A 15,688-nucleotide genomic window follows, 5' to 3' on the forward strand; every position below is an offset into this window, starting at 1 on the left:
CTTTCTTTCTCTCTCTCTCTCTCTCTCTCGCTGTCTTTCTCTCTCTCTCTCTTCTCTCTATCAGGGTAATCGCATTCCCGAAGGAAGTCGGCGCCTGTTCCATATGGGAATGGCAGCGCCCCGCACCCATACAGTGCGTCCCAACCTCCTGCCTTCGGAGCACCCATACTATGATACTGGGAATATGACACTTCGCTAACTCAAAAACAAGACGGTTTCCGGACTTGCGAAAGCTGTCTCCTGGCGAGGAAAACCGACCGAGAGATTTATAAATCAGTCTTCGGAAACCAATCGCTGGTGTGGGAACGCGGATACTGCAGCGCGAAATTTCACACGCAGCAAACCCCCGAACAGCTGAGCAGAGGAAATGTTGGAAAAGTGCTGTGGAGAAATCAGCTGAAAGCCCTCCATCCTTCCAGGTAGCCTGATAGCGGGGTGGTGCAGGGTGGGAGCAACTCGCCCCCCCTCCCCCGGGGAAGTTTGGTTGATGAGTGCTGGGGCCCCTGGCAGAGGGAGTGCGCTGGAGCTGCGGATCGCCGGATAATGGGCAGCAGCAGCGCCCGGGGCTGCGCTCTCCTGCACCTTAACGAAGACAACGGACGCTTCGTGTTGCTCGCCTTGCTCATCGTGGCTTACTTGCTGTGCGGCGCCGCCGTCTTCTCGGCCATCGAGCGGCCGACCGAGCTGGAGGCTCGGTCCAGGTGGAACAGAACCCTGCGCAACTTCGCCGCCAAGTTCGACATCGCCGGGGGCGAGCTGAGCGCCTTCCTGAGGGACTACGAAGCGGCCATCGCTGCAGGGATCCACGCCGACACCCTGAGACCCAGGTGGGACTTCACCGGAGCCTTTTACTTCGTGGGCACCGTGGTGTCCACCATCGGTAAGGAACTCCTTCCCGGCCCCGAGCGACGAGTGGCCAGTGGCCAGTGAATGGGAGAGGGAGGCTGCGGGAGATCTGCAGGTTCTGCACCCGAACTGGGCGGTGGGGTGAGAGGATGTGCGAATCCAGTGGGGAAAGTGTCCGCGTGTAAATTACACAATGTGAGGAGGTATATTTGTGGCATTTAAGCGTGTGAGTGGACAAACTGTGTCTTTTGTGAAAGGAAAAGGACTGGGGTATGAGTTAATTAAAATTGTAAAGAGACCGATTGAGTAGATATAGATCTTTTTCCCATTTGTGGGAATGGGCAAAATTGGGATCATCCGGTCACCCAGAGATCCAAAAGAGAATTAAGAAGCTCCTTTTCTCTTAGAGCGGTAAAATGAGCACCTTATAGTACAAAGCCAAAGGTAGACATGCACTTCAAAAGAAGCTGTTTAAACAATTTGGAGTGGAGGGGTAAAGGGGTATTCCAAATGATTGAAATGAATAGCTGCAATTTGGCATAATGGTGGGATAGACTGGTTGGGCTGAATGGTCAGTTTCTGTGCCAGATGCATGAAGATATTTAGTGGATTCTGAGAGTTCAGTGCATGATGGTGGATCCTGTGTCTGTGTATGTCAACCATTTAGTTGCTTGTATTTGGAATATATGTTGCAGAGTGCAAAAGAATCTTTATGCATATGTATATTGAAATGGTATGAATCATTTAGATGGATGTGAGCAGTTACTTGGGCAAAAACAAACTCACTAACTGCTCGTTTCCTCTGTCCATGAAAACTAGCAAAGTGTACGGAATGTCACCAAGTGTTTGATTCAGATTTGTTGATTAGATATTATTAGGTAGAAATGGGCTCCAGTTTGTGGAGATCTGGCACTTGTGCCAGGGAAAATGGGAGCTGGACACGATAACTGAACCATGAAGGGATCAGCTTTCTATCAGGCAGTATAATGAGGAAATTTCAGACTAAATCATGAGCTATATTGGAGCATAGAGACAGGCTCAGGAGAAAGGTATGAATATAAGAATGGACGAAGACACTGATAGGAAGGGATTGAGGAAGTGAATCAATAGAAAAAGCTAGATGTAATGATAAAAAAGGACAAAACTAAAGGTTTTGCAGCTGAGTGCCCATAACGTGAAATAAAATCAATGAATGGATTGTAAACAGATACAGTCAGGGCCACTGAGCTCAGGCATATTGAAGGTGTGAGCCACTTATAAAGGGCAGGAAACTAGGAAAAGGTAGAGAGTGACTCTGTTATATTGCACTGGACCACAATTTTTTTCAAAAGTGTTGTTTCCTCAGAGGTTTTTTTGTGGTTATGATAGGCCGCTTGAAGCTGAACACAAATATAATTTCAGACTATTTGTATTACATAGGAAATTTGGAGAAACAAGCAATTAGCTTTTATTGAATATAATGTGTTTAATTGCATAATGGCACTGACGCTTTGCTCTGATCAAATCTTTTTGACGCTGACGTTCAGCTAAGCTAAAAATGTTTTGTTGATGATTTTCATTTGTACTCAGTGTCTGAGGCTTGTCACTTAAGTGTCCAACAATAATCAGACAGCATTGATAGATTCTGGTTGCCCTGATACCCTTTCTCCATGACCTCAATGTCCTGGTGAAACCTTTCACCAAGCTCATCACGGACAATACCAAAATTTGCAGGGAATTGTCTAAATGGGAATGCAGAAAATAAATTTTTAGTGACATGTTGCACTTCATGGTTTTGAATGTTTGAAGCATGTTGTCAACTTGTTGGGCATAGTTTGGTGCTCTGTAGTTGCCAAGAAATTTTTCAACAACATCCTTGAATGCCTTCCATGCGATTTTCTCCAGTCCCACTAGAAGTTCTTCAAATTAATTGTTATTGATGACCTGTTTGATTTGTGGACCATCAAAAATGCCTTCCTTAATCTTGGCATCGGTTATTCTGACTTGAGTTATGAATGGAAATAACAAATACAGGCAATTTCAAAAATATGGTGCGGGATGAGGAAACTTCATGGTGATTCTCATGACATGCAGCCAAAGGTCCTTGAGAGACACCCAAAAATATTCAGGAAGCAAAATCTTTGTTATCCAGTGTTATTACTGATCTGAATGCAATTCAGACTGATGATGTAAGTTCAGGAAGCCAGTGGTTTGGGTGGAAATGAGAAAGAACAAGTGTACAAATGAGAACAGAATAGGAGCAAAAGTTTGCCAGCTGGCCTCTCAGACCTGCCCTGCCATCCAATGGCTGATCTGCTCTAAACCTCAATGTCTTTTCTGTGTCAATTTCACATAGCCTCAGTTCCCTAGACAAGAATTTACCTATGGGAGTGGTGTACGGGTTCCTGTCTTGAACAGTAACTGCACAGTAGGACAGAATATAAATTAAGATATAGTGGGAGTCTGTCAGAAAGTTACGGCAAGGTAGCCCAGGTGAGGTTACTGGAGTGTTTTTATGATAATTGTTTTTGAGCCAAACAGAAAACTATTATATAATGAGACTGGATTAATATTGACCTGATCATGAAGTCATCTATAGGTACTAGTGACCATAATCTGACTGAATTTTACATTCAGTTTGAGGGAGAAAAAGATGGGTCCAGCACTAATATCTAAACATAAGATAAAGATTAGCTTTATTTGTTATATGTACATCGCAACATTGATACACACAGTGAGCAACATACACAAAATGCTGGAGGAACTCAGCAGGGCAGGCAGCATCGAATGAAAAGAATACACAGCCAATGTTTGGGGCCGAGACCCTCCCTGATGAAGTAAATGTTGACTGTGTTCTCTTTTCCATAGCTGCTGCCTGGCCTGCTGAGTTCCTCCAGCATTTTGTGTGTGTTGATTTGGATTTTCTCATGTTTGTGTTACAGTACTTGTGTCAAAGACCAACATAATTATAGTATAAGGATATGCTGGGGGCAGCCCACAAGAGCACGAAAACAGAGATGTCTAAAATGAACTAACAAATTAGGTGAAGGGAATAATCAGTTGAGATGCAATGGCAAACATTGAAGGGGATGTTTCAGAATATGCAAAGTGGGCATGTGCCTAAAAGAAAAAGAACAACTCCAGACCTCCAACATCAGGAATTAACTTAAGCTGTTAAAGATACTATGAAACTAAAAGAAAAAGACAGGGGCAAGTCAGAGATTGGATGGGATTTTAAAAATACAGCAAGAAATTAATAAAATCAAATGTAAAGCCAGCCAGGAATATCAATACAAATTGAAAGAGTTTCTGTAGCAACACACAAAATGTTGGAGGAGCTCAGCAGGCCGGGTGGCATCTATCAAGGAGAATACAGTCAACATTTTGGGCCGAGACCCTTCATCAGACTTTCTGTCGATATTTTTAACAAGTGTTAGCATAGTGCATACTGGTCCTGCAGAGAGCAAATGTGAGGAACTTGTAGTGGAAAACAGGGAGCTAGCAGATGAATTGTAATGAATTTACATAATTCATTACTATAGAGGATAACATTCCAGAAATTGTTTAAAATTAAGAATCAAGAAAGTGGGAGGAATTAGCCACTGGATGATACTGAGTAGATATGTGGGTTGAGAAGTCTCTGGGTCCTAACGATGTAGTGAGGTATTTGATGCGTTGGCTTTAATTTTTTTTAAATCACTCGATTCCAAGAAGGCTCCATTAAATTGGAAAATAACATCTGGATTATTGTGTACAGTGTCAGTCTCCTTATTTAAAGAAAGAGATTAATACACTGGAAGCAGTCCAGAGATGGATTACTGTTCAATACCTGATAGAATAGGTGAGTTGTCCTCTTAGTGGACTGGCTAGGCCACACATGTACCTTCTGGAGTTCAGAAGATTGAGGTGGGTGATAATTGAAACATGGAATACACTGAGGAGATGTTGCGAGGGTGTTCCTTTTGTGGAAGAACCTCGAACCTAGGATCATTGTTTCAAAATAATTAAGATAGAAATGAGGCAAAATGCTTGTGTAAATCTTTTTAACATTTGATCTCTGGATTTGGGCAATGGTGTTAGATTATCCTGAGAAGGCTTGTAGGTGGCCTACAGGGACAAAGTCATCTCTTTGACATGATGGTGTCAAGAAAACAACCTCTCCCTCAATGTCACAAAAACAAAGGAGCTGGTTGTGGATTACTGGAGGAATGGAGACGGGCTAACCCCTGTTGATATCAATGGATCTGGGGTTGAGAGGGGAAACAGTTTCAAGTTCCTCGGCAACCACATCACCGAGGAACTCACATGGTCTGTACACACCAGATGTGTGGTGACAAAGGCACAACAGCTCCTCTTTCACCTCAGACGGTTCAGGAAGTTTGGTATGGACCCCCATATCCTAAGAACTTTCTGCAGGGGCACAATTGAGAGCATCCTGACTGGCTGCATCACTGCCTGATATGGGAACTGTACCTCCCTTAATTTCAGGGCTCTGCAGAGAATGGTGCAGACAGCCTAGCTCATCTGTTGTAAACTTCCCATGATTCAGGACATTTACAAGGACAGGTGTGTAAAAAGGGCTTGTAGGATCATTGGGGAACCAAGTCTCCCCAACCACAATCTATTCCAGCTGCTACTATCCGGGAAGCGTTACCGCAGCATAAGAGCCAGGACCAGCAGGCTACAGGACAGCTTCTGCCACCAGGCCATCAGAATGATGAACTCATGCTGATTTCATTGAATAGAATTGGCTTTATTTCTTACATCCTTAATATACATGAGGAGTAAAAATCTTTACGTTACGTCTCCGTCTAAATGTGCAATCATAGTAATTTATAATAATTTACAATAAATAGAACAGTCAATATATGTGAAGGATGTAAGAAATAAAGTCAATTCAATTCAATGAACCATGTGCTGATAATGCACTCATAACAGTATTAGGAAGAGGATTTGAGAATATCGATGTCTATGATCTATATACAAGATATCAAGCATGGTTTCCATTAAGTCCCACTTGGAACTGATTGGAAGGTGACAAAAGTGACCCATTTTATTCTGAAAGGAGACAGAGAAAAGAGTGGGAACTATAGACCAATTAGCTTGATAGTAGAAGTACAGAAAATGCTGGAATTTATTACTAATAATGTGATAACATCAAAATTGGAACATAGTAAAGTCAACACGGATTTATAGAAAACCATAGAACCATAGAAACTACAGCACAGAAACAGGCCCTTTGGCCCTTCTTGGCTGTGCTGAACCAATTTCTGCCTAGTCCCACTGACCTGCACACAGACCATATCCCTCCATATACCTCCCATCCATGTATCTGTCCAATTTCTTCTTAAATGTTAAAAAAGAACCCGCATTTACCACCTCGTCTGGCAGCTCATTCCATACTCCCACCACTCTCTGTGTGAAGAAGCCCCCCCTAATGTTCCCTTTAAACTTTTCCCCCCTCACCCTTAACCCATGTCCTCTGGTTTTTTTCTCCCCTTGCCTCAGTGGAAAAAGCCTGCTTGCATTCACTCTATCTATACCCATCATAATTTTATATACCTCTATCAAATCTCCCCTCATTCTTCTACGCTCCAGAGAATAAAGTCCTAACCTATTCAACCTTTCTCTGTAACTGAGTTTCTCAAGTCCCGGCAACATCCTTGTAAACCTTCTCTGCACTCTTTCAACCTTATTTATATCCTTCCTGTAATTTGGTGACCAAAACTGAACACAATACTCCAGATTCAGCCTCACCAATGCCTTATACAACCTCATCATAACATTCCAGCTCTTATACTCAATACTTTGATTAATAAAGGCCAATGTACCAAAAGCTCTCTTTACGACCCTATCTACCTGTGACGACACTTTTAGGGAATTTTGTATCTGTATTCCCAGATCCCTCTGTTCCACTGCACTCCTCAGTGCCTTACCATTAACCCTGATGTTCTACGTTTGTTTGTCCTTCCAACGTGCAATACCTCACACTTGTCAGTATTAAACTCCATCTGCCATTTTTCAGCCCATTTTTCCAGTTGGTCCAAGTCCCTCTGCAGGCTCTGAAAACCTTCCTCACTGTCTACTACACCTCCAATCTCTGTATCATCAGCAAACTTGCTGATCCAATTTACCACATTATCATCCAGATCATTGATATAGATGACAAATAACAATGGACCCAGCACTGATCCCTGTGGCACACCACTAGTCACAGGCCTCCATTCAGAGAAGCAATTCTCTACCACCACTCTCTGGCTTCTTCCATCGAGCCAATGTCTAATTCAATTTACCACCTCTCCATGTATACCTGGCGACTGAATTTTCCTAACTAACCTCCCATGCGGAACCTTGTCAAAGGCCTTACTGAAGTCTATATAGACAATATCCACTGCCTTCCCTTCATCCACTTTCCTGGTAACCTCCTTGAAAAACTCCAACAGATTGGTCAAACATGACCGACCACGCACAAAGCCATGTTGACTCTCCCTAATAAGCCCCTGTCTATGCAAATGCTTGTAGATTCTGTCTCTTAGTACTTCCTCCAATAACTTACCTACTACTGACGTTAAATTCACCGGCCTATAATTTCCCGGATTACTTTTCGATCCTTTTTTAAACAACGGAACAACATGAGCCACTCTCCAATCCTCCGGCACTTCACCCGTAGACAGCGACATTTTAAATATTTCTGCCAGGGTCCCTGCAATTTCAACACTAGTCTCCTTCAAGGTCCGAGGGAACACCCTGTCAGGTCCCAGGGATTTATCCACTTTAATTTTGCTCAAGACAGCAAGCACCTCCTCCTTTTCAATCTGTACAGTTTCCATGGTCTCACTACTTGATTCCCTCAATTCCATAGATTTCATGCCAGCTTCCTTAGTAAATACAGACGCAAAAAACCTATTTAAGATCTCCCCCATTTCCTTTGGTTCCGCACAAAGCCGACCACTCTGATCTTCAAGAGGACCAATTTTATCCCTTACAATCCTTTTGCTCTTAATATACTTGTAAAAGCTCTTTGGATTATCCTTCACTTTGACTGCCAAGGCAACCTCATGTCTTCTTTTTGCCCTCCTGATTTCTTTCTTAAGTATTTTCTTGCACTTCTTATACTCCTCAAGCACCTGATTTACCCCCTGTTTCCTATGCATTTCATACAACTCCCTCTTCTTCTTTATCAGAGTTGCAATATCCCTTGAGAACCAAGGTTCCTTATTCCTATTCAATTTGCCTTTAATCCTGACAGGAACATACAAACTCTGCACTCTCCTCTTGAAGATCAGAGTGGCCGGCTTTGTGCGGAACCAAAGAAAATGGGGGAGATCTTAAATAGGTTTTTTGCGTCTGTATTTACTAAGGAAGCTGGCATGAAATCTATGGAATTGAGGGAATCAAGTAGTGAGACCATGGAAACTTTCCCCTTTGAAGGCTTCCCACCTACCAATCACATCTTTGCCAGAGAACAACCTGTCCCAATCCACGCTTTTTAGATCCTTTCTCATTTCTTCAAATTTGGCCTTCTTCCAGTTCAGAACCTCAACCCTAGGACCAGATCTATCCTTGTCCATGATCAAATTGAAACTCATGGTGTTATGATCACTGGAACCAAAGTGCTCCCCTACACAGACATCTGTCACTTGCCCTAATTCGTTTCCTAACAGGAGATCCAATATTGCATCCCCTCTAGTTGGTCCCTCTATATACTGATTTAGAAAACTTTCCTGAACACATTTTACAAACTCTAAACCATCTAGACCCCTAACAGTATGGGAGTCCCAATCAATGTATGGAAAATTAAAATGAATGGTAAATTGCTAAACTGAATTGATAACCTGTTTTATTATTGTCACGTGTGATGAGGTACAGCAAAAACCCTATCTTACATTCTGTTCATACAGATCAAATTCAATACAGCAACAGTGCATTGAGGTAGTGCAGGTAAGACAGTACAGAGTGTAGAATACTGTGTTACAGTTACAGAGAAAATGCAGTGCAGGGAGAAAATAATGTGCAAGGTCAAAAGAGGTAAATTGTGATGTCAAGAGTCAAACTTTATTGTACTGTAGCTACACAATCTTTCCATAGTCTTATAACAACTGGATGGAAGCTGTCCTTGAGCCTGGTGATACTTGCTTGCAGGCTTTTGTATTTTCTGCCCAATGGAAGGGGGGAGAAGAGAGAATGCCTATGGATGGTGAGGTCTTGATTCTGCTGCAGCTTTTCCAAGACACCAAGAAGTGTCGACAAAGTCCATTGAGGGAGGTGTTGTGGTTACAGACTGAGAAATGGCTTATCAAACTGTGATGCATCTGGATAGGATGCTTTCTGTGATGCATCAATAAAAATTAGCGAGGGTCAAAGCGGACATGCCAACTTTATTCTGCCTCCTGAGAGAGTAAAGGCACCGATGAGCTATTTCGGTTGTTGTATCCATGTGGTTAGACCAGGACAGGCTATTGGCGATGTTCACTCCCAAGAACTTAAAGACCTCAATCCTTTTGGCCTCACTACAAGAGCATGTGCACAGCGTCCCCTTCCTAAGACTGTTCTGTTTTGCTGACGTTGAGGCAGAGGTTGTTGTCATGACACCACGACACTAGGCACTCTATCTCCTTCATGTATTCCAATTCATTGTTATTTGAGATACAGCCTGGTTTTGTTATGTATTTAATATTTCAATAGTATTTGACTAATCTTGTGTGTGTGTGTATGTATATATATATTTTGATTAAGGACTCTTGTTCATTTAAATATTTAATTACAGGTTATAAGTAAAAATATGTGAATTGCATACGTCATCATGCTACCACATGGTACATGCATGCCTCCCTTAAAGTAAACTTGAAGTTAGACCCACATTCCTAGACTCCCGTGTATTCCTTTGAATTAGTCTAATGTTTTGAAGTTACAAAATACAACATTGACAATGAGGTGTTTTTAAAATGAATCTGAGATGGCCACCAGCATCTGTTAAAGTGCAGCAAGATGTTCAACGTTTTAAAAACGCGGCGAATAATGGTCAATTTTTTAAAAGAAAAAGCCCAGCACTTGCAGAGACTGTCAAGTTAAAGAAATGTAGTGGAGCACATGTTCTTCAGAAGGGAAGACATGATTGAGTTTTTTAAAGAAGAAAGAAAATGGATGAATTCATGGGTTCATAAACAATGAGTTCCAGGTGATGGTAATAACAATAAAGCAAAAATGGCTGGCCACATTGGAAATATAGACATGTTTGATTGCACAAAAAAACTGTAATATGTACACTGAGTTAATTCAACAATATTTTGATGCAAATGGAATAACAAATGAAAAACAAGAACCAACTTTGCTAAGTGCATTGGGTTTAAAGGCATAGAGTTTGCTTTGAAGTTTAACTACTCCAAACAAGCCAGCAGAAATGAGCTTTGCTGCTATTGACAAAGTAATGCAGGAACATTTGGAACCAAAGCTATTGCTGATTGCAGAATGCTTTAGATTTTATAAGCGGAATCAAAAGGAAGGCGAGTCCATTTCAGCAGACACACCTGAATTGAAGAAGTTGTATGAGAATTGTCAGTTTGGTAATTGTCTTCATGATGCACTGAGAGATTGTTGAGTTTTTGGTATCTTAAGAAAGCATTCACAAATGGTTCCTAACTGAAGCACAATTTACTTTTAAAAGATCAGTTGTAATTGCTGCTTCAATGGAAACAGAGACACAATTGAGTTGCAGTCAGGATTGAAAGTGAGCATGAACAAACTTGTAGTGTCTAAACAGAAACAAATCTGGCTGAACAAATTGTGTTACTGTAGTGGCAGTGGCTCACGTACACCAAACAAATTCAGATTTAAAGGCAAAACTTGCAGAAAATACAACAAAGTAGGACAGATGGAAAGGCCATGTCAGGCAGACAAAAATAAATAGCTTAGAGAAGAGAAAAATCTAAAGTGGCAAGTTGCAGTTTCAAAAAGAACACTGATCTGCAAGCTGTTGATGAACAATCTGATAATGATGAGAGTGATACAGAACTGTGTAGCCTTGAGATCTACAGTGTGAAAATTAGCAAGAGACAAGCAATATGGGTTATGGCAAAAGTGAACAACAAATTAATTAAAATGAAATTCAACGTTGGTTAATCATTCCACAAAATGAGTTTGAACGGCATTTTAAAGATACTAAACTGAAATCTGTAGATATCCAACTAAGAACTTTTACTGGAGAAAAGATAACGCCTGTGGGAATTACATTCATTACAGTGAAATACGAACAGCCTACAAACCATATTGAGCTTGTGTGTGGTAAAACAGGAGGACCAGCATTATGTGGACATGATTGGCTGAGACAACTACAACTTGATTGGAGATCCATCCACCATTTGCATGCCACATCCCCTGCAATAGAATCTACTGAAAGTGAATTGAGAAAGGTACTGAACTCTGTACACCAGGAATTGTTGCTCAACAGAGGACAAAGAGGTGTTGTTGCCAACCTCTGTGCCTCTGGTTGGAAAGTGACAAAAGCATTGGTCCGACTACAGAAGTTCTTGTAGGCAATAAAGCTTCTGGTATGTTTATCAGGCAGTTATTTACAAAATGTGGCTTGGTTTTAAACTGAAAGAGAGTTCAAGGAGTTCAGGTAAGTTGCAAACATTCAGCATTTGTGAATATAAACCAGAATCTATTCTGTGTGCATTAAGGTTATTGAATGAAATTCAAGTGGGAGAAAAAAACTGCATGTAAAAGTAGAATCAAAGACCAAAGCCTGGATGTATGGAAGGCCAAAATGAAAGGAGCCAGATGGAGATATGGAAACAGAGGATTGGTCAGGTGATGTTTTCGATCTGCAAACCAAGAGGAGAGATCAGATCATAAAGAGGACAACAGAAGGATTAATAAGATAGTACTGCAGTGAACTAAGTACACCTTTCCAAGATCAAGATGAGCAAACTAGAAGAAGAAAAAGGAGAAGAAGAAAAGTGTCCAGAGCTGTCAGAACTACTTCCTGCAGTCTCAGAGTCAGGTCCTACAAGCACCATGGAGGAGGCCCCAGAACCTGATATTGTTTCACAGCCACAAGACCACACTGCCAAGCAGAGTGGTCCCCCTTGTTAGGAAAGATGCTATCCCAGAAGAGAAAGAAAGCTTCCACAGCAACGAAACCTTTAGGTCTGAATAGAACAATCTAAAATGTGCTTTGCTGTGGATGTCTATGTTGTATTGTATAATATAGGGTACTGTGTAGATAGTTGAGATATATCCTATATTGAGTTGAAGTTTATAGCTAAGCAGGGAGGAGTGTTGTGTATTTAATATTACAGTAATATTTAAGTAATCTTGTATATATATATATTGTTTGATTAAGCATTCATGTTCATTTTAATAATTATTTACAGATTATATGTAAAAATACATGAATTGCATTTGTCATCACGCTACCATGTGATACATGTGCGCCTCCCTAACAGTAAACTTGAAGTTAGACCCGCATTCCCGGACTCCCATGTCTTTCTTTGAATTAGTTTGATGTTTAGAAGTTAAAAAACATGACCGTAAGACACAGGAGCAGAATTAGATAATTTGGCCCATTGTCAGCTCCGCCATTCAGTCATGGCTGATCCTGTTTTCCTCTCCTCAGCCCCACTCCCTGGCCTTCTCCCCAGCCTTCTCCCCATAATCTATGATGCCATGTACAATCAAGAACTGATCAATTTCCGCCTTAAATACACCCAACGACCTGGCCTCCACAGCTGCCTGTGGTAATAAATTCCACAAATTCACCACCCTCTGCATTTCTTTTTTAAATGGACACCCTTCTATCCTGGGGCTGTGCCCTCTTGTCCTAGTCTCCTCCACCATGGGAGACATCCTTTCCACATCTACTTTGTCTGGACCTTTCAGTTTTAGAAAGGTTTCAGTGAGATTCCCCCCCTCCCCCATCCTTTTAATTTCCAGTGAGTACAGATGCAGAGTCATCAAACGTTCGTTCTATGATAACCCTTTCGTTCCTGGAATCATCCTTGTCAACCTCCTCTGGACCCTCTGCAATGCCAGTACATCTTTTCTTAGATGAGGAGCCCAAAACTGTTCACAATACTCAATGTGAGGCCTTACCAGTGCTTTATAAAGCCTCAGCCTCATATCTCTGTTCTTGTATTCTAGATCTCTTGAAATGAATGCTAACATTGCATTTGCCTTCCTCACTACCTGCAAAGTTAACCTTTAGGTTGTTCTGTACAAGGACTTCCAAGTCTCTTTGCATCTCAGATTTTTGGATTTTCTCCCTGTTTAGAAAATAGACTTCACATTTATTTCTACTACCAAAGTGCATGGCCATGCATTTTCCAACATTGTATTTCATTTACCCTTCCCTTTCCCATTCTCCTAATCTGTCTAAGTCCTTCTGCAGCCTACCTGTTTCCTCAACACTACCTGCCCCTCCACCAATCTTCATATCATTGGCAAAGTTGGCAACAAAACCATTTACTCCATAATCTAAATCATTGACATACAGCATAAAAAAAGTAGTCCCAACACTGACCCCTGCGGAACACCACTAGTCATTGGCAGCCAACTAGCAAAGAATCCTTTTATTCCCACTCAATGCCCACCACCAATCAGCCAATGCTCTAACCATGCCAGTAACTTTCCCGTAATACCATGGGCTCTTAACTAGGTAAGCAGCCTCACGTGTGGCACCTTGTCAAAGGCCTTCTGAAAGTCCAAATATACAACATCCACTACATCCCCTTTATCTATCCTACATGTAATCTCCTCAAAGAATTCCAACAGGCTTGTCAGGCAAGATTTGCTCTTAAGGGAACCATGCTGACTTTATCCTATCTTGTCCTGTGTCACCAAGACTCCATAACTTCATCCTTAACAGTTGACTCCAACATATTCCCAACACTGAGGTCAGGCTAACTGGTCTATAATTTCCTCTCTGCTGCCTTCCCCCTTTCTTAAAGAGTGCCGTGACATTTGCAATTTTCCAGTCCTCTGGCACCATGCCAGAGTCCAATGATTTTTGAAAGATCACTACCAATGCTTCCACGATCTCTATTGCTACCTCTTTCAGAGCCCTAGGGTGCAGTTCATCTGTTCCATGTGACCTATGTGCCCTTAGGTTTTTCAGCTTTTTGATCACCTTCTCCCTTGTAATAGTAACTGCACTCACTTCTCTACCCTCACACCCTTCGACATCTGGCACACTGCTAGTGTCTTCCACAGTGAAGACTGATGCAAAATACTCACTTAGTTCATCAACCATCACCTTGGCCCCCGTTGTTATTTCTCCAGCCTCATTTTCTAGTGGTCCTATACCCACTCTCATCTCTCTTTTATTTTTTACATACTTAAAAAGCTTTTATTATCCACTTGCATATTGCTTCCTAGCTTGCTTTCATATTTCTTCTTTTCCTTCCTAATGATTCTTTTAGTTGCTCTCTGTAGGGGTTTAAAAGCTTCCCAATCCTCTGTCTTCCCACTCATTCTTGCTTTGTTGTATGCCCTCTCCTTTGCTTTTACATTAGCTTGCCAGCCATGACTGTCCTAGTTTGCCATTTGAGTATTTCTTTGTTTTTGGAATACAACTATCCTTCACCTCCCTGATTTTTCCCAGAAACGCATGCCGTTGCTTCTCTGCTGTCATCCCTGCCAACATTGCCTTCCAATTTACTTTGGCCAACTCCTCTCTCATACCACTGTAATTTCCTTTACACCACTGAAATACTGCTACATCAGACTTTACTTTCTCCCTATCAAATTGAACTCAATCATATCGTGATCACTGCCTCCTAAGGATTCTTTTAGCTTAAATCCCTATGCACCCCCAGTTCATTACTTAACACCCAGTCCAGTATATCTGATCCCCTATTAGGCTCAACAACAAACTACCCTAAAAAGCTGTTATAATGTTGTCCTTTTGACATGTGTTTTCTATTTCCTGTTGTAATCTGTGGTCCACATCCCAGTTACTGTTGGGAGGTCTGCATACAACTGCCATCAGGGTCCTTTTACCCTTACAGTTTTTAACTCAACCCACAAGGCTTCAACATCATCTGCAGATATAATTGGAGTTAGAGCAGAATCTGATCACGCAGTCCATGGTTTGGCCAATTTGATGGAATCTTTTAGCAAAATAGGTATATTACCATACCTTCATCAGTCTGCACCCTGGCATTACTATCAAACAATTATGTGGAAATGCCTTTCTCAGCAAGGTTGCCAAGGTTTGGGGTAATAGATTCATCATGAGTGTGCGAGGTTAAAGAGTGAGAGGTTAAAAGGATTTGAATTAACCTCTAGTGAATCCTGTTGGAAAGTGACCGACATTGGGGATTGACTAGTAAGAGCAAATTAAAGGAAGGCAGGGGCAAGTGCAGCAGCTGTTGTCTGAGTGGACATGGTCAGAGTGGTGATCTTAAGGCTTCAGCTCTTTGAGGCTTCACTCAGAGAAAGGAAAGAAAGGCTCATTTTTTTCCTTCTCTTCTTTATATCTGCTCAGCTCGGACAGTAGGGATGACAGGCAGGACAGTGAAATGCTCCTCTTGCGGGATGTGGGATGGCAGGGAGACCTCCAGTGTCCCTGGCGACTACGAATACGAGAAGTGCGCCCAGCTGCAGCTTCTAACAGTCCATGTTAAGGAATTCGAGCTGGAACTGGATTAAATCTGAATCATTCAGGAGGCTGAACGGTTGGTAGATAGGACATATACAGAGGTAGTTACACCCAGGACACAGGAAACTGGGTGATAGTCAGGATAGGGAAAGGGGTTAAGGAGCCAGTGCAGAGTAACCTTGTGGTCAATCCCCTCAACATCAGAAATATCACTTTGGATACTGTCAGGGGAGGGGGAGGATAGTGTGACCGAATACAGAAAAG

General features: G+C 41.9%; 1 protein-coding gene across 1 annotated transcript in view; it reads left to right on the top strand.

Annotated features, from left to right (window-relative positions):
- Positions 1-220: 220 nt before the first annotated feature.
- LOC140201215 (potassium channel subfamily K member 12-like) overlaps positions 221-15,688 on the top strand; it is a 146,131-nt gene continuing 130,663 nt past the window's right edge. Inside the window, exon 1 of the mRNA XM_072264956.1 lies at positions 221-880. Within this exon, the coding sequence (XP_072121057.1) occupies positions 544-880 (337 nt within the window). The 5' untranslated portion in view covers positions 221-543. The remainder of the gene's footprint in view (positions 881-15,688) is intronic.

This window comes from Mobula birostris, chromosome 8 (assembly GCF_030028105.1).
Source record: "Mobula birostris isolate sMobBir1 chromosome 8, sMobBir1.hap1, whole genome shotgun sequence".
NCBI classification, from domain to species: Eukaryota; Metazoa; Chordata; class Chondrichthyes; order Myliobatiformes; family Myliobatidae; genus Mobula; species Mobula birostris.